The sequence below is a fragment of the Diabrotica virgifera genome, chromosome 8, assembly GCF_917563875.1.
Source record: "Diabrotica virgifera virgifera chromosome 8, PGI_DIABVI_V3a".
Taxonomy (NCBI): Eukaryota; Metazoa; Arthropoda; class Insecta; order Coleoptera; family Chrysomelidae; genus Diabrotica; species Diabrotica virgifera.
In genome coordinates this window covers 69,054,187-69,081,778 of record NC_065450.1, presented here as the reverse complement: position 1 = coordinate 69,081,778, position 27,592 = coordinate 69,054,187, and the positions used below count along the sequence as shown (strand labels likewise).

General features: G+C 33.1%; 2 protein-coding genes across 5 annotated transcripts in view; one reads left to right on the top strand and one right to left on the bottom strand.

Annotated features, from left to right (window-relative positions):
- Positions 1–27,592, bottom strand: part of LOC126889442 (DNA polymerase alpha catalytic subunit) — a 107,239-nt gene that overhangs the window by 51,152 nt on the left and 28,495 nt on the right. Inside the window, exons 6-8 of the mRNA XM_050657750.1 lie at positions 26,732–26,896; positions 25,960–26,145; positions 24,822–25,218 (exon numbers count right to left, since the gene is read on the bottom strand). Coding sequence (XP_050513707.1) covers positions 24,822–25,218; positions 25,960–26,145; positions 26,732–26,896 — 748 coding nt within the window. The remainder of the gene's footprint in view (positions 1–24,821; positions 25,219–25,959; positions 26,146–26,731; positions 26,897–27,592) is intronic.
- Positions 1–27,592, top strand: part of LOC126889443 (putative fatty acyl-CoA reductase CG5065) — a 268,588-nt gene that overhangs the window by 234,444 nt on the left and 6,552 nt on the right. The gene's annotated exons all lie outside the window — the stretch shown is intronic.

The following is a 27,592-nucleotide window of genomic DNA, read 5'->3' as shown; positions in this document are numbered from 1 at the left end:
TGTATCACACAATTTGGTTTTGTGGCTCTCGGCAGCTTTCCAAGCATTAAATAGAGTCTGTTCGTTTTGCGACCTTTTATAATTTTCTTCAAAAAGCGCCTGGTTCACTTGCATAATCATATTTTGGTTGGCTTCTGCCATTGGTTCCTGTGTGTCAAGCACAGGCTGCTGGTTGTAAGCCATATTTACAATAATTCATATAAATAAACAATTTGACTAATTTAATAATTATTGTTTGAAGGACTGGCCTATTTTATTTTTATTTATAACACATGCGATAAAAACGATAAAAACATACATAGCGATAGCAGGCCTGTCCAGTCCCACTCTGCGGAGACAAGACCTGCTCTCAACTTTTGTTGTTATTGTTTTTCTATTGTATACTAATTGCAGATACTAATAAATTATATTCAAATAAAAGAACGGCTTACCGCTTTTATACTGATTTCGTTTCACTACAGAACAGAGTCACATTCACGTGCTTCTCTTCCGACAGTCAATCGAATACATATTATATTTATGTCAAGCAAATGTTAATTACAGTAAATTAAAATATTTAAAACAATTTTTGTTATTTACAAAACCTAAATGTACATTATATTTTTCACAGAAAACATGAGTTTTCCCTTTACACCCAAAATTTTTGCATCTGGATGCTTCCTTTTTGTTATAGTAAATGATCTATTTTATCTATGCTTATGTCCTTCAATGGTCTAATTTCAACTCTGGGTCTTTTTGGAGTGTGGGGAGAATTCTCAGTTGATATTTTGGGACGACCAATGCTTCTTGTTATGGGTTTTCCCACTTCGATTAGATTGATCTCTGTTTGTCTTCAATTTGAAACAGCACATTATCAGCTAATTGTTCTAATTCATCATCATTATATAAAAAGGACATCAAAATCTCCTGATCTTTGGGTTATCCGGATTAAAACCTGAAACAAAAATATCAATATAGACCTGTTGTCCATTGCAATGGACATCATATTTTAATGTTTGTTATCAACAAAAAACAACAATAAAAATTATCTATGTTGAAAAAGTAGTATATATATTGATATGTCTACTATTATATAAAATATTATTTATTACATATAATAAATTTACAATGTGAAGAAACATGATATTTACTTACGCTTTCCGTGATATGGTGAATTCGCCATGTCACACCATCTTTAACAGAACTTAACTTGGCTATGATTCAAACTAAGCTGATAAGTGTTATGTTTAGTAGTAACTGGGATATGCAAAATAACAAATATGTATTTGTCAGCAAATTACAGGAGATTAATTTTGTTGTACGGCTTACATAAATGTATGTCCATTGCAATTGACACCGGGTCTGAAAGGGCTAAAATAATTCAGGTCTACTAGCCTTGAATTGCAACTAACGAAATTCAACTGACGCCGTGGAAGTTAACGGATTTTAATTTTGCAAATTGCAAATGAAAGGTACAGTGTTCTTCTATTTGTAAAAAAAAATTAACTTGCTATCTGCTTTATTTTCAGACCTGCAACATTTTGAAAATATGATTTTTTTTTGCGAAAGCTGGATTGCAAAATCTATTGAACCGATCTTAACTAAATTTACAGTGTTATTTTATCATATCATGAAGTTTTTCTGGGTGAATTATGATGGTCCTAAGTGTAGCAGAAATGGTTGAAAAACGTAAAATGCAAATACTTGTTTTTTATGTTTTTTCGCAATTCGGTCGTGTGATGGATGACCGAAGTTAACTTTAACGTTTGAGTTAAAGTTAAGATAACTCTCAGGAATAACGATGCCCATAACTATTTAGGTAAAATTCGGTGTGATGTATCGGTCAGAGTTATGAGATAGTTATTTGATCAACGTTATTTTAGAAATAGGTTTGAGGAAAAAAGGTTGAAGTAACAAAGAGAACCTTATGTAGAAATAGTACAAGTTGGAGTGAGCGCGAGAGATAGTTCGGAACATAGTAGATGACCGTAAAAGTAAATCCCCATCGTCGGCCACCGTCGATGACCGAACAGTGCCGAACAGCAAACAGCTGTTCGGGTTCGGTGGTGCTTCAAACAGTAGATAGAAACAGGGTTGCCAGATTGATGTATTTTCCCACAATTTTGAGGCAATTTGAAAGCGTGGAAATTTTTGTAAGCAGAAATTGTAGTGGGATTTTTTGGGGGCGAAAAATTATGGAGTATTTTAAGGGGTCATGGTAAATTAAATTTGCGAATGTACATAGAACTGCGTATATTATACCGGTGAGTATACTCACCGGATTTATTAATTATTTCCAGGGCCCTCGTTGATAAGTAGTATAATTTTGGTGTACTATTCTCTTCATTTGACTACTAATTTATTAAAATGCGGCAAAAATTTAAATGTGGGGTATTTGAGCTTCAATTTGAGGGAATTTCAGTTTCTAAGTGGGGGATTTAGAAAATATCATCTGGCAACTCTGGATAGAAAGCTCAGTAGATACTTAAAAGAAAATTTCAACTGATATCTCTCGAGTTGATTTTTGTATCATTTTTAAAATTGTATTACCCTTCTATTCTTATTTATTAAATTATTAGCTTCTAAATTCACTTGATTTCTCTCAAAAACAAGTCAAAAGATGAACCTAACCTTACATAACTACAAAGTTATCTCATAACTTGAGGTTTAACGTTGCGTTATAAAGTGACAGTTGATATACCAGATAACTCAAGAACTGTCAAGAAATATCGCAAGTAGTTAAGTTAAGTATGATACATCACACCAATTCGAGGATTATAACATAACTACAGGATAACTTTACGTTAACGATAACTTCGATCATCCATCACACCGCTGATTGCTATTTTGCAACAAGGGTAACAATTTTAAAAATTTTTAACCAATCTTATGTTGTAGGAAATTTAATTACGCAACTTTTATTTTAGTGCAACTTTTCTCGAAAGTGAATACTTTTAAAGTTATAATCAAAAAACGAAGAAAAAAATCGAATTTTTCCTTCATTTTTTGACATTTTGATTATTTAAACAATGTTCCGGACCTTTTTGAGTGGGAGGATAACTCAATTATTATTATGAGTTAATTCCAAGCAACTTCTGCAAAAAAATTAGTGTCACCTCTCAACGTCCATCTCAAAACAGATCCACCCTGGACTATTAATGATGTTTGAGTTTTTGGTATCACTCAGAAGTTTAAAGGACGAATTTTTTTTTGTAAAAAGGGTGAAAGTCAACATATTTATTGTTGCATACAATCAACATGTTTGCATGTAAAGTTTGTTTAGCAGTAAATGGTTGACTTCAATTAGTGCGGTCGTAAATATTAATTAAAGGGTACCCCCCGTTAAGATAGGCAAAATGCCCTCACTCCCAGAATTCAACTTTTTAAATTTTTTTACGTTCTATATGATTAAAAAATAAGACTCAGCGAAATTTTAGCCCGCCAACCCCCTACCCCCTCCCCCCACCATCAAAAACGTAATTTTTTCGACATTAATTTTTTTAGCTGGGTTGCAATTAATTTAAAAATTTCAAAAAATTCATAAGCATAGCTGAGGCTTTTACACAACATGTCTATTTTTTATAGATCCGTACGGTTAGTGTACATAACCTCAAAAAAAATTTTAACTTTTTTAAACCTTATAACTTTTTCTTGTAGAGGGCTACAGGTCCAATTTTTTTTGCATTTTGTGTATTTTATCAAAAGCTATCTCTATGATTTTTTTCAGATTTTTCCGTTAGGTGCGCCATCTTGAAAAATCCGGAAAACTGTTTTTTTAGGGGGTTTTTGGGGCTTTTCTTTATTTTAGAGACTTCAAAATAGGTCAACTCAAGGTTTTTCTTATAGATTATATATAATTTAAAGTAACTAAGTTTTCAACGTCATTTAAAAATTGGATTAAACACCTTTAAACCCCCCAAAAACCATGTTTTTTAAAAATTTTTAAGGGTTTTTGCGGGGTTAATCATATTTTTTGAGACCGATATCGCCTAAATAAATTTTTTCATTTTTTTACATTATATGTAATTAAAAAAGAAGATTCATGGCAATCTTAGCCCCCACCTTCGTCCCCCCACCACCAAAAACGTAATTTATTTATTCCTTTTTAATTTTTTTAGGCCGGTAACTAATTTAAAAATTTCAAAAAAATCACATGCATAGTTCAAGCTTTTACAAAAGTCTATTTCCTGTAGACTTGTATGTTGGGTGTACATAACCTCAAATATTTTTTTAACAAATAACTTTTTTTGGGGATAGCTGCAGATCCAATTCTTTTTTATTTTGTTTATTTTATCAAAAACTGTAAGTATTTCTGATTTTTTTCAGATATTTCTGTGAGGTGCGCCGCCTTCAAAGCCGCGAGAAACTATTTTTAGGGGTTTTTGGGGATTTTCCCCTTTTTATAGACTTTAAAATATATCAAATATTTTGCAATTATAGCAATATTTTGTATTAAATAAAGATATGTAATTTTGGCACACACACACACATACTCGTACAATCCCAGCCTCAGGGGATATGTGTGTTCCAATGGATCAGTGGGACCCACATATCCGAAGATCAAACCGGTCACACTTCGTAATGGAGTGGTACCTATCTGACCCCCAAGCTATACCACCACCCCTCCCCATCGCAGGACATAACAAATGGGGAGGCTTTGTACTGAACGTTATTTTGGTGTCCTGGGTAATGGGACATCCTCTCTATTACTTTATGTGGGTAAGCCACCTGATTTTAGGGGTAGCTAGAAGAGCTTTTCACCCCATTAATGACTTAATGAATTAATTTATTAATTAAATTAAATGAATTAACTTTTTATTACTTGACTTTGGACTTGTGTCCTAAAAATGTATGTTCCCGACAGCGAGGCACCGACCTAGGTCGGTGTCCCGCTGTCTGGACTGTGTGTGCTCGGTCACTCAGCCGTCGAATTGGCAAAATAAATTTTGTTCTCCTCCACGGCTGAGCGCCCGAAAGGTGTGGCCATCAAGCCCACGTCTGTCGGTACGTGATCTCGATGCTCAACTTCCGCGGCTATGGTCCATTTGACCGACCTGAAAGGTATTTAGTGCCTGAAGGGCGACTTGTCTATATTTGCCCACAGAACACCATAAAAAGAATTAAGGAAAGTCTTACACTTTACACGTATTAGTCTTCGTCGCTATCTTCGTCTATTACTGGTATAATATTCGTATTATCGAATAGTTTTGTAAGATGTTCTGCTGGTTTGATAATTTTTGCCAAATATCTTCCATGTGATAAATAATATATCAAGGCAGCCACATGAGAACAACAACCTATGGTTCTGTTGCCGTTTGCGCAACTACAGCAGTATCGCTTAATACTTTCCAAACCATCTACGTTTGGCTCATAATGTAAATAACACTTATAGGTTTTGCTGTTGATGTGCCGTGATTTTACTTCAAACCTAATAATTTCTCGCTGTTCTTTAAAATAACTTAAATTTAAGTCATCGTGTTCTTGGATCATTTCTGCTAAATAAGATATTGCCTGGTGTAGTTGGTTCGATCCAGTAAAGAATATTTTCAACTCTTCAGTTGACAACTCAGGAAAGTCGGTTATTTGTTCAGAAGAGAATTTTTGAAAAGGTACAATCTTCCTGTTCCAGTTTTTTTCTTCGACTTGAGCAGCGAGAGTATTTTTTAAATCTTTCGTTTGTTCGATTCTTGCTATAATGTTGTCAGTATCGCTTTTATCGGAATTTAATCTTTTCTCGAATAAATTGTATAGAAAGCAGGCAATTTGGCAATATAGTTGCGCATTGTGCAACAAAGAATTATGAAGCTGGTGATGTAAAAGCTTCCATTTTTGAGCAATCATTCCATGTACTGCCTCAACAACCCACCTGACCTTAGTAACTAGCCTAGAAGCATTAGATTCTTCAACTGAAAGTTGGTTTCTTTTTCCTTTTAAGGCTGGCATTACTACTTTGAAACCTTTGCTTTCTAGGAGAGGTACGACGTCTCGGAAACCTCTATCTAACACAAATATGTCACCTTTCTTCAATATGGTTTGAAAACCAGTTGGATGCTCCAATATTTTTTGCAATATTTGAGCGTCGTTTTGTGTAGCGTTAAAAGGGCCCTCTACATTAACTACATAACCATTTGTAGTGGTTATAGTGAACGGTTTACAAAGTGATTGTCTTTTTTGGCAAGAATAAGATTTGCGCTGATAAATATTGTTGGCACTCTTTTGGTGTCGCAAGTATGTACCATCGCAAATTATGGCTAGATGATCTTCTAAATCGTATAACTTACTTGCTATAGAAGACACCTGGTTGACAAAGAATTCCCGTGAATGAGCCTTATATCCAAAATGATGTGGCAATACTTTTTGGAAACACGGAAGGACTGAATTAATATTTTTTTGAACATTTTTTTCTTCAATTTCAAGTATTGCAGCAATACATGCGTCTGAGTTTCCAGTTCTCAATTTAATCAGAAATGTGACCAATGCTTGTGAAATAGTCCTGTTTTCAGATTCTCTCATAGAAGAAGACATCATTTCTCTGACATAGCCGATATTATCCCAAGTGAGACCTGTCAAGGATTTAATTTTTTCATCGGACAACTGCAAATCTTTTATTTTATCATGCAAACTAACATTTGTGCCTCGTGCTAATTTGTCTAAAAAATGGCCTAATTCGGATGTTTCTATAGCACATTCATATGATTGTGACCTTATTTCAGACAATTCTTCATGATAAAATCTGTATTTGATTATATGCTTTTTACAGCATCTATTTCTCCTTGGAACGAAAATTCTTTTTTCTACAAAAACTTGCAAGCGAGCATTCAACGGCACATCTTGAAGATTTTCACGTGATTTGCATATAAAACAGTAACTATGGCTTATTAAAGTTCTAGGATATGGCAGTGTCACAATTTCAGTGGGTACTTTGTCGAGAGGTAAATACAGTGATCCAGAAGAATCTGATATTTGACTCGATTCAATATTCTCTGAACCATCTTCATACGACGCAGTGTTTTGTGATATCGATTGTTCTTGATCAGAAAACGATAGGTTTTCTACTGCAAAATTTTCTATATTAAAATTTGGACTTGCATCATCTGAATAGTGGCTTGTATTTTCAGAATCTTTACTTTCATATTGCGCACATTGACTTTTACCTTGCGATTGAGGTTCTGCTGGTTCTGCTGCAGTTTGAACACGTTTTTGTAGACGTAATTTTGAACGACACTTAAAACATAAAAATTCTCCAGTTAAAGCAAAAATGTTATATTCGGTGCAAAACTGTTCTGCTTGCTCTCGAGTTTTAATTTCCAAATGGCTTCCTTTTATTTTACGTAAAAACTGATGACAATTTAAGCATCGATCTTCATTTGTTTTACTTTTTTTAGCTGCAGGCTCTTCAAAAGTAGACATTTTACTGCAAAAAAAATATTTTATTATATTGTAAATAATTGTAAATAACATTGTCATGATATTTAAATTTGAAAATATAAACTATTTTATTTATTTATTAAAAAAAAATGTTTAGAGAAGTGACCGAAGACATAGTTTTTTGAATTGTAATTTCATTACAAAAAGTGCTCTGAAAATTGTAAAATAATATAATATCTCTTTTGACCCTTACTGAAATTTTTAAATTAACTTTATTAATAAAGGTATGTTAAGTTTACTTAAAAGAAAATCTTTTATGTTTATTTAAAATATTTGTGCATTCAAATATTGTATGTATTAATTTACTAGAAGATGCTAGAAGTAAGTAACTGAGCAAGATTGATTATAAAAGTATTATTCAAACGATTGAAAAGTATACATAACCTAAAAAAATCAATTTTTTTTTCCTTTTGAGAGTGATTTCCGTGATGGAAATTGAAATGTCGAGACATCATTTTAACTAAAAATATAATTTTCATTACACCAACAAATTGTGGCTAAATCCCATATAAACATACATAAAAATAATTAAAAATTAAACATGCCACAAGACAACAGTTTCAGAACATTAAATATAATGTAAAATGTAATAGAATCAGTTCAATTATTGTATTTCAGTTATGTTAAATAAACTAATTTTAATTATGATTTGAATGAAGAAATATTTATGAACTATTGAAAGTTAATTAAACATTATATGATAATACATACCTACATACTATAATATGTCAAATATTTCAAACATAACTTACCTACACTGTATAAAAACAACTTTATTTAACCACTTAAAATCTTGTCTATTTGATACAAAACTAATAAAATTCTTCTATCTATTAATGCACTTAGCTTCCATTCGTCGTGGTAGTCAGACGTGCGTAGGAAAGAAGCTTGTTTTTTAAAACCGGTGTCTATAAATTAGATATTTAAATAAATATTTTGTGAACTTTAAAAGTAAATTAATTACACCAAATAAAAAAGCGAAATCGGAATAAAAACATTAAAAAGTTATGAGTGCAGTTAGCGGGGGCGACGCCCCCGATAAAAATGTTTTAGAAACCCAAATGGATACAGAACATGCAACATCTTCAAAGGAGGAGCTATTAGGATTCCAAAATCTTGTTCCAGTTACACAGATAAGTACCACAAAACTTGTTAATAATAAACCCATTATCGATAATGACTTTGCTAATGTACACACTTCAATAACAAATAACATTAACAAAGAAGTAGGAACAAAAAGGGAGGAATTTCTTTACCGACAAAACGACCTAGGACCTTTTTACGCGTATTTAGAAAATAATTCACCCGATTTTAAAGGCAGATTAAACGCGTTAAGGATAGGTGACATTATTATCACAAATTTTAAAGAAATTGATGAAAAAATTGTAAGCATTGACGCAGTAGGAAGAAATAAAATACGTATAAAATTTAAAGATTATAAATCGGCTAACTATATCATATCTAAAAAAATGAAGCAATATTTATAAAAAATAATCTAGACATATACATTCCTAAGTTTCTTTTAGTTAGACAGGGCGTAATAAAAGATATTTCCACAGAATTTTCAGTAGAGTATGTTAAAAACGGAATAAAAATGTACGATTTACACTGTAAATTTGAAGTCCTTCAAGTCACAAGATTAAATCGAAGACAAGTAGATGAAAACGGTACTCAATACATTCCAACAAAAACATGCGTAGTTAGTTTTAAGTCACAAGTGCTACCAAAATATATAACAATCAACAAGGTACTAAAGGAAGTCGAACCATACAAACAAAAGGTGCTATTATGCTTTAATTGTCTTCGATTTGGACATACAGGTGGGCAGTGTAAGAGCAAGGCTAGGTGCGATAAATGTCAAGAATCCCACAACTCAAAAGATTGTAAAAAGACCGATCTCACTCCAAAATGTTTTAACTGTTCGGGGGATCATTTTACTACAAATTTAAGCGCGTGTCAAGAATTTCAGCGTCAAAAACTTATTAAAGACGCTATGTCTTCCAATAATATTAGTTATCAAGACGCAAACAAACAGTTCCCCAGAAACTCCTATGCAAAAGTAACATCCATAAATACGGAACAAACTACAAACCTCTCCTGCCTTAAAACTTTCCCTCCATTAAATCCCAATAATTATACACCCACCCAATTCCCATCAAATCCAATTAACAAAATGTCAACTAATAATATATTCTACAATAATAATTCAAATAGTACAAATTCTCGAACATTCAAAAGACAGAGACCAAATAGTCCAGATCCAACATTAATTTTGCATAATGAAATTATATCTTCCCCTAGATCTCAATTACCTACGGGAGGAATATTAGACAGCATTAACTATAAGGGAAATATTAATAATAATCCAGTTGCATCTCCTTCAGACTTGAGCATGATAAATTCAATATTAGAATTAGTTATAGAAATTGTCACAAAAGTTTTAGTAACAAAAAGTATAAACATAAATAAGGAAGAACTCGAAAACTTAGTCAAATTAACTATAAATGGAAACACGTCATCACATTCTCAGACCTCAACAATGCAATAAATATCCTTCAATGGAACTGCCGTTCGGCAGTTTCTAATAAAAATAACTTAGAATATCTACTAGATAGGGGCAACTACTCCGTTGCACTTCTATCGGAAACATGGTTTAAAGCAGAAAAATACTATAATTTTAAAGGCTTCAACAATATTCGCTGTGACCGGGACGACGGGTACGGCGGCTCTGCCATTTTATTAAAATCAGACTTAATATACCAAGAAGTCTCAATTCCAACTACAATCAACTTTGAGCATACTTGTATCTCGGTAAATTTTCCATATATACTGTTATATTTCTATTTGATATGAAAATTAAATTTTGATAATTATAAACAGAATTCAATTTAATATAAAATATTTTCAATTTTCTCAACCACGGGCATATAAATTTAAAACAACCTGTATACAACAAATTGTTATATGTAATTTTAAGAAGTGATTAGAATAAGCGTACGAAACTCGGAACAATGTGCTTAGAATAAACAAAGTGAATGACGCGTACCATTATCGTTTCTTCGCGGAAGGTCGATCATTAGCCTATGCTAAATAAAACTCAGTGAAATAGATGATAGTTCATTATCGTTTTTCGCGGAAGGTTTCGATCATTAGCCTATGCTAAATAAGACTCATTTGAAAGAGAGAATAGGTCATTAAAATTTGTAAATAGTTAGAAAGTATTTTAGAATGGGAATTAAATATTTTCTTTTGAAATCCATTAAGCATATTTAGAAAGATTAAAAATTGGTTTTGAGGAATATTACGAATGAGAGTTGGTGGTGGAAGATTGATTTGTGAATTTGGAAGGGATATTTAGAAAGTAGGGGAATGAATGACAAAGTGAGAGCAGAATGTTTTGAGCTGTCGAGAAGTGAAGTCGAGTAGTAGACGGTAGTGTTCGAGGAGTGAGAAAGCCGGTGTAGTTCCGTGAGTGTGGAGTATCTATCGTGGAACGAGAAGTAGGCCAGGTCGAGAGTAAAAGAACCTCCTTGAGCCCAGAGTGTCCCGGTAGCTGATAGCAGTTTCGAAAAGGGTAGAACACAGCATCACGACAAAAGCAGGAACGAGAGCTATTCGAGCTAGTTTTTCAAAGGAGAACATCACTGGAAGCCAGGACGAGGTTTGATCGCAGCCAAGGATAGCAGGAAAGGGTCTTGTGTGAGGACATTTTCAGTTCACCAGGAAAAGGTCAGTCTCATTTGTTTGGACATGAATGTATGGGTTTTTCGTATTAAATTCCACATAAAAAATTGAATAACATAATCAATAATATCAGAAAAGCTTCATCAAACTTAAATAGAGTTGTTCCTAATAACTCCTAATAGTTAAATGTTAATAAAAACTTTCAATTGAAAACCAAAAGGAAATAAGATTCCCATTTGTAAATGTTATGTTTAAGAATAATAAGAAATAGCAAATATTAAGCATTGATTGCCTTTTTAAATAAAATAAAAAATATTTTGATTATAATTGTGACCCATATGTGTATTTTTTTTTACTCTTTTCTTTTCTATCCCGATTAGGAACCATTAAGAAATATTTAGAAGCCACGGAAGTAAGTAATTAATTTATAATTCGCCCTGAGATTGAAAAGATATTGATATGTGATCTGGTTAATTAATTGGATTAGTATTAATATATTGATTAAATTAAGTAACATATAAGAATATTATCTCATATCAATAATCAAGATCACATCAACTGTCGTCCAACGTGGAAAGCATTGTAAAGTATTTCTAGTGGCAAATTTGAAGGATAGAAAGAGTAAAGCCGGTATTTGAAAATTTATATGCCTGTGGTAAAAAGTGAGATACTTACATTTGATAACATAAAATTTTAGATCTCTTTAGGTACAAATTTTACATAACTGATTTAATATTTTATTTTTACGATATTTACATTTGATATATTTATTGACAATTTATAATATTTGGGTAAAAAAAAAAAAGTCGTATTGGTAACATACTAGTAAAATTTCATATTTGGCGGGGATAATACTTCTTGAAAACAAACGTCTGTGACAAGAAGCCAAAGCAAGGATAACAAAAAACAAAAAGAACATTCAGACCAAGAAGATATTTTAGACACGACAATCATGGCATCAGAACAGCAAGAATTATCAGGAATAGATAAATTATTACAAATGATGCAACTCCAGTCACAAAGAATGGAACAGAAAATGGATGAAACACAACAAAAACTGGATGACAATCAAAGAGAAACAAAACAAACAATGGAGAAAAATCAGGAAGAAACATCAAAGAAAATGGATAAAGTGGATCAGAAGGAAACAAAACAAGCCATAGAAGAGAACAACAAGAAAATGGAGGAACGCATAGAAAAGTATGAAATGAAAATTCAAGATAAAATAAAGGAGTTAACGAATGGCCAGAAAAAGGAACTAGAAAATTTGGAAAATAAGTTGGAAAATGCTATTCAAGTAGACAGAGAAGAAGTGGAAAAAAGAATCACAGAAATAGAAAAACAAGTCACCGAAAACCGGACGCAACAAAATGTCGGAGAAAGAAGAGAAATGGTTATACATAGCACAGATGACGTGAAGATAAGGTTTGGCGGGGATGTAAGAAGATTACACCCAGTGCCGTTCATAAATAGCCTAAAAAAGAAAATACAACACATCGGAAATTTCGATACAGCAAAAGAAACTATCAGAAACCATCTCAAATATGAAGCAAGCCTATGGTTCGATAGTAAAGAAGAAGAATTCGGCAATTGGCAACAATTTGAACAAAAATTTTTGAATTATTTCTGGGGAAAGGTCCAACAATTGGAAATTAACAAGGAATTGCAAAATGGGAAATACAATGATAGGATGGGTGTATCAGAAAGGACATATGCTTTGCAAATTTACAATAATGCAAAACATTTACAATATAATTACTCATCGGAACAATTAGTCGAACTGATTGCAAGACATTTCGAGGAAACGCTGGAAGACCATATCACATTGCAAAATTACAAAGACATAGATAGTTTATGCCAATTCCTACAAATAAGAGAATCACGTCTAAGAGAAAGAAAATCAAGAAGGTCGCGAGAAGATTACAGGCCCCGAGAAACACAAGATTACAGAGATAGAAATCAAAATAGGAGGGACTATACAAGACGAGATTTTAATCCCAGAAGGGAAAACGAAAATAGAGACAACGGAAGAGGAAATTATGAACAAAGAAATAGGCAATGGAATGAGGACAGAAATCGAGAATACCAGAATAGAAACACCACACGCTCAAATCAAGAAAACAGAAATAATGGTAGACAAAATGAACAGGGATATCGAGAAAACCGAAACAGATCCGACAGACCAAGAGAAAATAGAAGAGAAGTAAATAATACCCAGACAGATGAATATGACGGAGAGAGACATTATGACGAAAATATAAACAACGATGAGCAACCGGCGTCTTTTCACGACGGCGCTCACTAAAAACCAAAAATCAAACAGGAATCTTTTGTCACCCCAAGGAGTTTATTAAATTGGCAGGAAACAACGAAAAGAAAAATGGAGTTAATTTAAAATTTGTGGATGGATTTATCAACGAGAAACCAATTAAAATTATGATAGACACTGGATCTGAAATAACATTGGTCAACAGAAAACTAATAGAAGAAGTTAACTTAACAAATTTAATTTATAAAATACCTAGGGTAAATTTAGTGGGCGCAAACAAACGGACATTGGCAACTACAAATGAAGGCATACGAGTAATGGTACGACTGGGCAAGAATATGTATGCACTACAATGTGTAATAATGCCAAACATGTCACATGACATGATAGTAGGAGTGGACGAATTGGCAGAAAAACATGTAGTGATAGATTTTAAAAATAATACGATGAAACTAACAGAAGAAAAAGAAAAAGAACAGGACAAGGAACATGAGAAACAAAATACGGACGAATCAGGTAAAGAACAAACAGTGGAAATGAATTTGGCAGCGAAGCAAGGACAAAGAAGAAAAAGGAGAAAAGGTCAGAAAAAGATAAAAGAAAATGAAACCTGTGGCTCCTCAAAAGAAGAGTTGAGCCCAGAAGAAGAAAATTTGAGAGTATCAGAAACAAAGGAAACCTGGGATTCCTCAAAAGAAGAGACGGGCTCAGGAGAAGAAGAAATAAAGCTAAAAAATGAAAGTGAAAAGAATATGATTGAAACAGTGGTATTTGAAGAGGAGGTATATGCAAACGAGGATGCAGAATGCACGGTAAACATGTGTGAAGAATCTGAGAAAAAAGACAGAAAATTGATATGTGGAGAAGGGAAAGAAAAAGAATTGCGGTTGATGTTAAGAAACTACGAAAATTTGATCAATGAGGAAAACAGAGTGGCTAAAAAGTACGAACATTCATTTGAGGTGAAAAACTTGGGAAATTTTCGATCAAAGACTTACCCGATTCCATACAAGTATCGACAAGAGGTGAAAGAAGAAATAAATAAAATGTTGGAAGATCAAATCATCGAAAGATGTGATTCACCGTATGTTAACCCGATTGTGATAGTAAAGAAAAGCAGTGGAGAATTGAGATTATGTTTAGATGCCAGGAATATCAACCAGCACACTGTATCACAATATGATCACCTCTAAACATCGAGGCCATTTTTGGAAGAATCACCGGGTCACACATATTTTCGAAAATTGACTTAAAACACAGTTTTTGGTTGATACCGTTAGCTGAAAAGTGTAGAAACTACACCGCTTTTTCTATTGATGGTATTGTCTACCGGTTTAAGGTAGTGCCGTTTGGATTGCAGAGTGCTTGTGCTGCACTCGTCCGAGCTCTACATACCATTTTGAATCGCCACGAAGATTTCATAGTTCATTATATCGATGATTTATTAATTTTTTCACAAGATACTCAGAGTCATCTGAAACACATAGAAATAATTCTGGAAGAATTGGACACAGCGGGATTGAAATTAAACATTGAAAAATGTCAATTTTTTCAAAAAGAAGTCATTTATTTGGGTTTTCAATTGGACACCAAAACAGTAAGATTATCCGAAGACAGAGTCAAGCTCATAGATGAATACCCAAGACCAACGAATTTGAAAACATTGAGAGGTTTTCTTGGCACGATTAATTATTTTAAAAAACTGATTCCCGATTTGAGCCAAAAGGAAATCCCTCTGATAAAGTTGCTTAAAAAAGGAATAAAATGGAATTGGAAAGAAGAACAGGAGGAAGCTTTCGAAACATTAAAACGAGAATTCGCAAAAGGAACGAAAATATACCACCCCATTTACAATTTACCTTTTATACTCCGAACTGATGCGTCCATACAAAAATTTGCAGGAGTTCTGTCTCAAATACAAAACGACCAAGAAGTGCCGATATGTTTTATATCGCGAGTGACTAAAACACATGAGAGAAAATATAGTGTTACAGAATTGGAGTTTGCCAGTGTACTATATTGCGTAAACAAATTGAGATTTTACTTATTGGGAGCAAAATTCACAATCGAAACAGACCATGCAGCTTTAGTACATATCATGAAGAATAGATTAGTAAATAATAGAATACATAGAGGTATTCTATTATTACAGGAGTATGATTTTGAGTTCCGATATATAAAAGGAAAAGACAACATAATAGCCGACGCTCTAACACGGGATGAGGACACGGGAAAAAAGGAAACAATTACTCTACAGGTGGGACTAAATAGATTAATACAAGAAGAAGGGATATATTCGTTAAATGAGATAAGGACAAACCAAGAAGACCTAGAGGAAAGAGAGAAAAGAAGAGCGGAAGTAGAAAATGACATATATTTTAAGAGAATAGACGGAAAGGAACTATATTTAGTGACACAGACATTGGCCGAAAAGATAATAAAGAAATTACATGAGGACAATGGGCATATCGGTGGCAGAAAAGTTTGGCTCGTTTTTAGGGAAAATTACATCAGCCGACAGGATTACCGCATTGCAAAGGAAATTACCCAGAAGTGCGATGTATGTCAAAAATATAAGAGTCGGAATTTCAAAAACGAAAATGTTGCCAAAAATATTGAAGCCCGAAACAAACTAGACATTGTAGCAATAGATATGTTAAGCGATCTAATTATGACCACTAAAAGGAACAAACATATTCTGGTAATGGTGGATGTGTTTTCAAAATACGTAAAATTATATAGTTGCCGCACCACAAAGGGGGAGGAAATATTAAGAAAAATCGACAATTTTATAGCCATAGTAGGAACACCAAAAAAGATCCTACTGGACAATGCAACGTATTTCCGAAATGATCGTTTCAAGGGACAACTTCGAGAACGAGGAATAGAGACAAATTTTGTCAGCATCAGGCATCCACAGAGTAATCCTTCGGAACGATTCATACAGGAAGTGACGAAATTTCTTCGCATTGCAACAGATGGTCAACATCGCCACTGGGACAGGAAAATGGCGGAAATAGAAAGGTATCTAAATACAATTCCGAGCACAGTAACAAAAGAGACCCCAGAATACATCATGAAGGGTGTATTGCCGATAAGGCCATGGGAAGACCAAGAGCCAAAAGAATATCAACAGGTGATTGAAACCGTACAGAGAAGATTACGGCGAAGCAACGAAAAATATATCCAAAGACAGGAACAAAATAGAAAAAGAAGACCAGTGACTTTCCAAAAGGGTGAAAAAGTACTCGTGAGGGCATTACGAGTATCAAATCTTCCTGGGGGCATTTGCGCAAAGTTGATGCCTGTTTTCGAAGGCCCGTACATCGTGAATAATGAAAATGGGATAAATAGTTATGAGTTGAGGCACAGGAACTCGGAAAAGATCCGAGGAATTTATAATATTCACGATGTATACAAATATCACGAATAAAAGACAGAATTACATGAAGTAGATAGTAAGTTAGGATATAAGACGTAGATTAAAGTAAGGAAATATACAGGGAGTTGGTTTTGCCTCGAGAAAATTTATTTAAAAATGCAGATAAATTTTATCGAATACAAGGCGGGGATTTGTTATATTTCTATTTGATATGAAAATTAAATTTTGATAATTATAAACAGAATTCAATTTAATATAAAATATTTTCAATTTTCTCAACCACGGGCATATAAATTTAAAACAACCTGTATACAACAAATTGTTATATGTAATTTTAAGAAGTGATTAGAATAAGCGTACGAAACTCGGAACAATGTGCTTAGAATAAACAAAGTGAATGACGCGTACCATTATCGTTTCTTCGCGGAAGGTCGATCATTAGCCTATGCTAAATAAAACTCAGTGAAATAGATGATAGTTCATTATCGTTTTTCGCGGAAGGTTTCGATCGTTAGCCTATGCTAAATAAGACTCATTTGAAAGAGAGAATAGGTCATTAAAATTTGTAAATAGTTAGAAAGTATTTTAGAATGGGAATTAAATATTTTCTTTTGAAATCCATTAAGCATATTTAGAAAGATTAAAAATTGGTTTTGAGGAATATTACGAATGAGAGTTGGTGGTGGAAGATTGATTTGTGAATTTGGAAGGGATATTTAGAAAGTAGGGGAATGAATGACAAAGTGAGAGCAGAATGTTTTGAGCTGTCGAGAAGTGAAGTCGAGTAGTAGACGGTAGTGTTCGAGGAGTGAGAAAGCCGGTGTAGTTCCGTGAGTGTGGAGTATCTATCGTGGAACGAGAAGTAGGCCAGGTCGAGAGTAAAAGAACCTCCTTGAGCCCAGAGTGTCCCGGTAGCTGATAGCAGTTTCGAAAAGGGTAGAACACAGCATCACGACAAAAGCAGGAACGAGAGCTATTCGAGCTAGTTTTTCAAAGGAGAACATCACTGGAAGCCAGGACGAGGTTTGATCGCAGCCAAGGATAGCAGGAAAGGGTCTTGTGTGAGGACATTTTCAGTTCACCAGGAAAAGGTCAGTCTCATTTGTTTGGACATGAATGTATGGGTTTTTCGTATTAAATTCCACATAAAAAATTGAATAACATAATCAATAATATCAGAAAAGCTTCATCAAACTTAAATAGAGTTGTTCCTAATAACTCCTAATAGTTAAATGTTAATAAAAACTTTCAATTGAAAACCAAAAGGAAATAAGATTCCCATTTGTAAATGTTATGTTTAAGAATAATAAGAAATAGCAAATATTAAGCATTGATTGCCTTTTTAAATAAAATAAAAAATATTTTGATTATAATTGTGACCCATATGTGTATTTTTTTTTACTCTTTTCTTTTCTATCCCGATTAGGAACCATTAAGAAATATTTAGAAGCCACGGAAGTAAGTAATTAATTTATAATTCGCCCTGAGATTGAAAACATATTGATATGTGATCTGGTTAATTAATTGGATTAGTATTAATACATTGATTAAATTAAGTAACATATAAGAATATTATCTCATATCAATAATCAAGATCACATCAATACATAAAAAAATTTACTTTGTTTCGGTATACCTTAAACCGAGAACTAGAATATCATTACAACAGTGGATTAACTTTTTGGAACAAATTCCAAAACCATTCATAATTGGGGGCGACTTTAACGCACATAGTTTGGCATGGAACGATGGATATGACGATATCTATGGCAAGATTCTTTTGGAAGCTATCGAACAATGCAACCTAGTAATTATAAACGACGGATCACCTACATTAGCAAACAATAAGAAGTCAGCTGTAGACTTGACCCTCTGTACACAGGATCTGACACAACTAATTACGTGGTGTACTTTAGAAGAACCTTATGGCTCTAATCACTTACCAATACACATACAATTTGGAAGGAATATCCCACCTGCGCAAATTAAACAGACAAAACATAATATATGGAGACTCAAGGCTGCTAATTGGGATGTATACACCGCTACCCTTGAAGCAACAGAACCAAAATCATCACTAATGGGCATTATCGACAATATTAACAAAGCTGCCGACAAAGCAATTCCGTTACGAAAATCAAACGCACAAAATAGAAATCATTGCTCAAAGGACTGGTGGAACGAAACCTGTAACATAGCTGCTAAAGCAAGAAAACAAGCTTTCTTAACCTACACACAGGCTCCAAATCTTAATAATCTAACAGAATATAAAAGACTTGATGCAGTAGCTAAAAAAACTTTTAAAGAAACTAAGAAAAAAAGTTGGATAAATTACTGCCAAAATCTAAATCAAAATACACCAATTAAAGAAGTGTGGAACAAAGTAAACCGATATAAAAACCGAAAACAAGCGAATAAACCCCTAATGGACCCCAAAGAAGACTGGATAAGCGAATTCCACACAAAAATCTCACCTCCATGGGTCGAAAACAACATTACTCAACAAATAGCTACTGTAAATAGGAACACTTCTTTCCTACAATCGTTATTTCAATTATGGGAACTCGATCATTGCATTAAATCAACAAATAATAAATCTCCCGGGCGGATAACATTTCATATAATATGTTGCATAAAATGCCCTTAGACCATAAGAAAGCCCTGTTGGAATTGTTCAATTCGATTTGGATAAATAGGATTCCTTTTCCACCGATGTGGAAAGAATACATCATAGTACATATCAAAAAACCTGGAAAACAGAATGGAAATGCAGATTCATATAGACCCATAGCTTTATCATCGTGTATATTTAAAACCATGGAAAGAATGATAAAGAACAGGCTTGAATATTGGCTAGAAAATGAAAAAACATTACCTGACTCACAATATGCTTTTAGAAAGGGAAGATCTTCCTTGGAACCCCTAACGATACTAGTAAATGACATCTATCTAGGATTCACACACAAATACAGCACTTTGGCCACATTTTTGGATATAACTTCAGCATATGATAATGTTCAAATAAATATACTAGAAGAGAAGCTCATCAATATTGGTCTACCAACCTCCTTTGCCAACTTCATAAAATCAGCTTACTCTAATCGATCAGTTTCCTTAAAGATAAATCAAGAAATTTCGGAATCAAGAATATGTAGATCTGGATTACCACAAGGTAGTATCCTGAGCCCAATCCTCTACAGCCTGTACACAATGGATATAGAAAATGTTATATCACAAAAGTCTAAAATCATTCAATACGCTGATGATGTTGTTATTTACACCAGTAGCAAATCAGAGGACAAATGTATAGAAAATATCAACACTGAATTTATAAAAATCCAAAAATACCTAGACAACATGGGACTTTCCATATCCGAGTCCAAAACCAATATATGTATTTTCTCTAGAAACAGAAACAACTATCAAAGACAATTAACAATAGGAAAATATAAACTCTGTATTAGTAACTCTGTAAAATATCTTGGTCTGCATCTAGATAGAAAACTATTATGGAAGGACTGTATCCACCAAATTATCAAAAAAACAAGTAATTCTATAAATATCCTAAGAGCGTTTTGTAGAGCAAAGTGGGGAGCAGACCCAAATACGGCTTTACTATTCTACAAAACAATGGTACGATCAATAATGGATTATGGAAGTCAACTCTATGGAACAGCAGCAGATACACATCTAAATAAAATCGAGATACAACAAAATAAATGCTTAAGAGTTTGCCTGGGATATCTTAAGTCAACGCCCATAAACATTATACAAGCTGAAGCCGTGGAACCTCCTCTTAAACTAAGAAGACAACTATTGAGCAGAAAATTCATGATAAAAACCATTTCAAAAAAAACTTCTTACCTCAATAGTGTACAGTCACTAACAGTTCAAGTTTTGACCCATAGATACTGGCACTTCAAGAAAACCCCCCTCATAGTAGAATCTTTCTCAGAAATAGCTGACATTACAGATATACTCTATTCCAACCAACTCCCTCCAGTTTTAATTTACTCACCTGAACAAATTTTTTCACGTGAAATTAGAACCTACTATTTTGAAAGTGAAGAAGTAGCAAGTATCAATCAAACAAAGTTCGACGAAACAAAAAACAAATACTGGCCAAACTATGATTCTATATTCACTGATGGATCAAAGTCAAAAGAATATACCAGTTGTGCCTTTTACCATTTTGAGGAAAATACTGACAAAAAATTTATTTTACCAAAGGAAGCTTCCATATACACTGCAGAACTAACAGCAATAGTGCAAGCTATGAAATACGTACTCGGCTCTAACCACGACAAATTTATAATATGTACGGACAGCAAAAGTGCAGTAGATAAACTTAAAAATGTTAAAATAAATAGATCAGTTAATCATATTGAAGCAAAAATCCTGTATTTACATAATGAGATACACATCAAGAATAAAGTCGTCATATATCTATGGGTAAAGGGACACGCAGGCATAACAGGTAATGAAATGGTGGATGCCTTAGCAAAAACAGCTCCAACATCAGGAGAAGAACTAAATCTTACACTACCCCCGTCCGATTTATTCTTAAATCAAAGGAACAAAATAAATGAGATGTGGCAAAACCTATACAGTGCATCAACAACTGGAACAAACTTTTGTAAACACCAGCCAAGGATCCCTAGAAAACCATGGTTTCACAAAATACCAAACAGAAACTTTGTCGCCACAATAAATCGAATACGTGCAAACCATGCACTAACACCTTATTATAAGCACAAAATAAAAATTACAGACGATCCACTGTGTAGTTGTGGTAAAATGGGTACATTGGTACATGTTTTACTTGAATGTCCAATAAATATTGTAAACATTAATAATCTATATAAAAACTTAATTCACTACAAGATAAACCTTCCAATAGACCTAAATTGTATTATTTTTTCAGGAAATAATAATATACTTTATGTACTTCATCAACACATCATAAACTGTAAACTAAAATTGTAAAATTACTAACCAATTTTGTAAGCAATTCTGCAAAACAAACTAAATGTAAAGCATTAAAGGAAAAAAAAAAGGTGAATACAAAAAAAAAAATAAAAAAAATAATAAAAAAAAAACCAAGTAAAAAAAAATAAACCAATTAAAAAAAACCAAAAAAAACAAAAAAAAAACAAAAAAAAACAAAAAAAAACAAAAAAAAACAAAAAAAAAACAAACAAAAAAGCAAAAAAAAAAGAAAACAAAAAAAAGAAAATAAATAAAAACACACACAAAGAGGGCTAAAGCCTCCGCGGCGTTGAACCGGGTTGATGCTCTAGCGCGGAAGGAAAAAAAAATTAAACACCTTACACTTTACTAATGCTACATATTACTAACAAAACAAATGAATACATCATGCTCAAGTTTGATACTATGAAACAATTTACACAAACTATTTATACAATCTAACATAGTCTGGCTAATTGGTCCTCACCAAAGCCATAAATTCCACGAAAAAAAAAATCTATTAATGCGATATTAATTTTCTTTACACAAAATGTCTTTACTTTAAATAGGTATAAAAAGACTACATACAGAATGATTCAAGATGTACACTCTTGTCGTGTTTCTATATACGATAAAGATCTAGAACAAACATGACTTGTTAGACGGTGAATGACTTAACCAGTCGGAAGCTGCCAAGCCACATTCTAACTTCAAACTGGTCAGACGGCGAACTGAACGGTTTTCAGGTCGACGCACAGACGCCACCCAAAAGGAATTTTATATTTTCAACGCTTCTCATTTGTTTCGAGCTTCTTTCATGTTGTACAATCCGTTTGTCCGTGTATAATATTAATATACGACATCTAACAAAAGCTCGAAACAAATGAGAAGCGTTGAAAAGTCCTATTAGCGGAACTATACTATTAGGAGCTTTATAATTTAGTCTTTAAGATTTTTCTTAGTTTTTCGCATGTTTCTAGAAATCTCTAAGCTTTTATGAGTATGAGAAATACATCGTTTCAGTTATAAAATGTTTGATAACATGCATACAATATTATTATGTATAAATTATAAAAACCTTGATTTTGACATATTATTTAAAATTTAAAAGTATGGTATATAAAAAAAAATAATTTATACCTACACCAAAAATCCCTAAAAAAATAAATAGTTTTTTGGGATGTTGAATGCAGCGCACTTAACAGAAAAAGCTACAACCAATCAGAAATATAGTTTTTGATAAAATACACAAAGTAAAAATAGGGATAAAAATTGGATCTGCAGCTATCCCCAAAAAAATTATTTGTTAAAAAAATATTTGAGGTTATGTACACTCAACATACAAGTCTACAGGAAATAGACTTTTGTAAAAGCTTGAACTATGCATGTGATTTTTTTGAAATTTTTAAATTAGTTACCGGCCTAAAAAAATTAAAAAGGAATAAATAAATTACGTTTTTGGTGGTGGGGGGACGAAGGTGGGGGCTAAGATTGCCATGAATCTTCTTTTTTAATTACATATAATGTAAAAAAATGAAAAAATTTATTTAGGCGATATCGGTCTCAAAAAATATGATTAACCCCGCAAAAACCCTTAAAAAACTTTAAAAAACATGGTTTTTGGGGGGTTTAAAGGTGTTTAATCCACTTTTTAAATGACGTTGAAAACTTAGTTACTTTAAATTATATATAATCTATAAGAAAAACCTTGAGTTGACCTATTTTGAAGTCTCTAAAATTAAGAAAATCCCCAAAAACCCCCTAAAAAAACAGTTTTCCGGATTTTTCAAGATGGCGCACCTAACGGAAAAATCTGAAAAAAATCATAGAGATAGCTTTTGATAAAATACACAAAATGCAAAAAAAATTGGACCTGTAGCCCCCTCCAAGAAAAAGTTATAAGGTTTAAAAAAGTTAAAAAATTTTTTGAGGTTATGTACACTAACCGTACGGATCTATAAAAAATAGACATGTTGTGTAAAAGTCTCAGCTATGCTTATGAATTTTTTGAAATTTTTAAATTAATTGCAACCCAGCTAAAAAAATTAATGTCGAAAAAATTACGTTTTTGATGGTGGGGGGAGGGGGTAGGGGGTTGGCGGGCTAAAATTTCGCTGAGTCTTATTTTTTAATCATATAGAACGTAAAAAAATTTAAAAAGTTGAATTCTGGGAGTGAGGGCATTTTGCCTATCTTAACGGGGGGTACCCTTTATCTGACTTGGCCCATTGTTAAGACCAGTCCGGAGCGATAAGCAATCGAGGTAGACAGAGTTGGTCTTTTGACAATTAACACTGACTAGACGGTACTCCTATAATAAAGAAAACAATCCACAAAATTTGCAATAATTACGACGACAAAAACAAAAAAAAACGGATGTAAAATATATTGTTTTACCATACCCGAAAGTAATGTTTTCAAATGAGTTTTAAAATAAATTAAATCTATTTTAATTGCTAAGATTATAGAAAAAGAAGCATTCAAACATATTTAAATTTTACCTGAAACCGGGCCTTTTATACTATTGAAGTACCAGTACAAGTATTGACCATTTAAGTCAACCATTTACTGCTAAACAAACTTTACATATCAACAAAAAATAAGCATAAAACAAAAAATATCTCGACAACGCTACCTCACGAAATATCTAAAGAAAATCTATGCAAAATTTTAGGTGGATCGGTTGAGCAGTTTTTGAGTTACAATGTCCAGCATACTTGAAAAAAGCAATTTTGAGAATATCACGTTTAAAGTTGTGACAACTTTTATTTTCAATTTCTTTTTGTCAGTCAAATCGTAAACTGATGCACCCCGGAATATGTTTTTGAATCGCAGAGTAATTTATAAAAGAAATTGGAAAGTCTGTTGAATTTTTCTCACTACGTTCAAGCACGCTGGAGCGAAGCTGCAAAGCGAGTCTAAGGTAGCGATATTCAACATGCTGTATGTCCGGTACTTTTGCTCCTATCAATCTGAAATTTTCAGAGAGTATTCTTGAAGTTATTCATTTAAAATAATAAAAAAAAAATTAAAACTTCAAAATTTTCCAACTATACCCCCCCCCCCCTTAATCGTACAACACAAATATAAAAGATACAAGCAAATACTTACCACAGAAATGTTGCTGAAAGGGCGGATCTGGGGGCTGCATATCTACGGCATATTTTTTATGCGTCAAGCAAGACGCCATCACAATTTCATGGCCACAAGTTTTCCTGTTGATGCAAGTCCTTATGTTAATAGCAGTTACCACCAAAGGAGGTGGAGGGAGAGGCTTTTCCGTCACTGTCACCTTTAAATCCACCATCTTCGTACAGTTCACTTCGAACTTACACCAACTTAAGGGGTTCGTAACTGGGACTGGATTTGATATATCCAACCAGCAAGGTCCCTTGATTTTTCTTTCTAGGAAGAAGATTTCGAGGAAACTAGTGTTTACTCCGAAAATTTTTGAAAAGGTGCGTGTCTTTTTAGGTATGAGATCTGCGTCAATTTTTGGATCATTTGCCTAAAATGAAAGTAACAGGAATTACTAGGATTACATTCACCAATATACAAGGTGTCCCGAAAAGATTGGTCATAAATTATACCACACATTCTGGGGTGAAAAATAGTTCGATTGAATCTAACTTACCTTAGTACAAATGTGACCTTCACCCTCATGCATAGATAAATATGACTCGCATGGATTGCCTATCAAAATCTTGTCATCGCTATCCTTAAGGGAGGGCCGTAGCGGTTGAAATGAACATTTCAAACAGAATATTGAACAAATGTCCGTGGCAGGAGAGGAGCAAATGCGGATTCTGATCACTACCTGGTCGAAAATAGGGTAAGGGCCAGAATTTCAAACATAAAAAAGGAAAGAAGTACTAAAGATGGATGACACAATGTAGAAGGAACCAAAGATACAAAAAAAAATAGGGAATATAAAGAAAATATAAACATAAAAATAAGACTAAAACATAAGCGAGAAGTGGGAAGAGTGCAGAAACGTCATAAAAACAGCTGAAGAAGTACTAGGTATAAAATGTAAATATAGAAGAACAAGAACGAATGACTGGTTTGACGAAGAATGTCAGATTATGACAGAAAGAAAAAAGAGCATATGTATTTACTGATGCAACAGGGCACAGAAACCGATAGAGAAGTATAAAAAACTATGTAAAATAGAAAATATGAACAAAGAACTTCAAGAACTAAGTATGCCAATAGACAAGAAAGTTTTATCAAAATAACAAAAACTTACAGGATATCTGACTTCCATATATTCCGATTCTTGTGGTATATTTGGATCAAAAGCATATTTCTTACTAGTCTGTCTAGATCTGAAGGTACTAACTCCTATCGGCTTAAGTACCCTATCATTGAATTCTTCATACATTTTCTTGAATGTAACCGGAGTGTCTGTAGGTTGTCCATCTGGTCCGAGTTCCTAAAATTAATATTATTTTACTTATATAACTTTTTAATTATATAACTTTTTTATTATTCAACATAAGCGAATGAATCAAAAAAAATGTTAAGAAAACATGAGGCTATAGTTGGGTTTTCATTTCAGTATTTTATAAATACTAGAATATTCCACAGGGTCACGCGAACTTTTAGAAAAAATCAGTTTTATTGGCACACCCGGTATCCAATGACAATTTACCTGTCTAGCAACAATATTATTACAGCGATATTGTTAAAGAATAAGGCTATAACATATTTAAAAAAAAAATAGGAAATTCGAGACAAAAAAATGACCCATTTTTAAGGTGGTGTGTTAAGTTCTTGGAGAAGTGTATTTGACCCTATAAAGTATGTCCTGAGTAATCCAGTGCAAAAAAATATGGCATCATTTAACAACTCATTTTAGTTTACTTAAGAAACTGCATTGACAGAAATTGCAGACAATGCGTTCATATTTGATCGCAGTTGGTTATCTATAACATTTTCAATTGTTTCAAAACAATCATACTTGACTTGCTCAAGAATGCAAGAGAGCATTACTTGATTAAGAAAAATAATCTACTTACATACGGCCTCGGTAAAACAAATAGACGTCTATCAATGTTTCTGACAGCTACGCAACAACTGACGAAGCTCTTGCTTTTCTCACAGTAAGTCCTTCCAAATAAGAAAACTGTTCCCCTTTGCTTCAACGGGTCCTCATAAGCATCCCACCAAAAAAATCGGAATATCTAAAAAAATTAAAATAATTACTATGTATTAGGAAAAGTTGTTTGGAATTAAAAACTATACACATAGTTTCAAAAGTTATGCATCACGCTTTGTGTTCACGATGTTTACGCTTTTATAAATCCGTATCGTTATCACATACTTAATGGGCCTTTCTTATAAAAAATATACCTTTTTTGGTTTTTTATTTTATTTGAAGTAGCAATCTGATTCTCGAAGCGTGAACATGTACCGTCATTAAAAGCGCTAGAGAACTTCCTTATCGTAAAACTACCTAATTAACTAGTAATTATCTTATCAGCATCAAAAAATTGTTAAAGTGAAAAGTAACAAAAACCAAGTGATTAGTGAAACAAACAAAAGAAATATGTTCCCTTCGGGGAACTTATTAGGATTTGATAATAATGGCCAACCAATTTATCAACAAATGAATACTATACGGGATGTCCCAACAATAAATAACCAGAACCAGTCAAACCAAACAGCAGTAAAACCGCAAGTACCATTTTTGTATTTTAATCAAACACCATCTAACCAGATAACAAATCAAATGTCATGCTCAAACCAAATACCTATTCCAACCCAAATAGCTATACCAAACCAAGTACAATTTCCTAGTCAATCAACTGCACAAAATATTCAAAACACTCAAAACCCTATTCAGTCACAATACACAACATTATCCACAAACCCTCAAT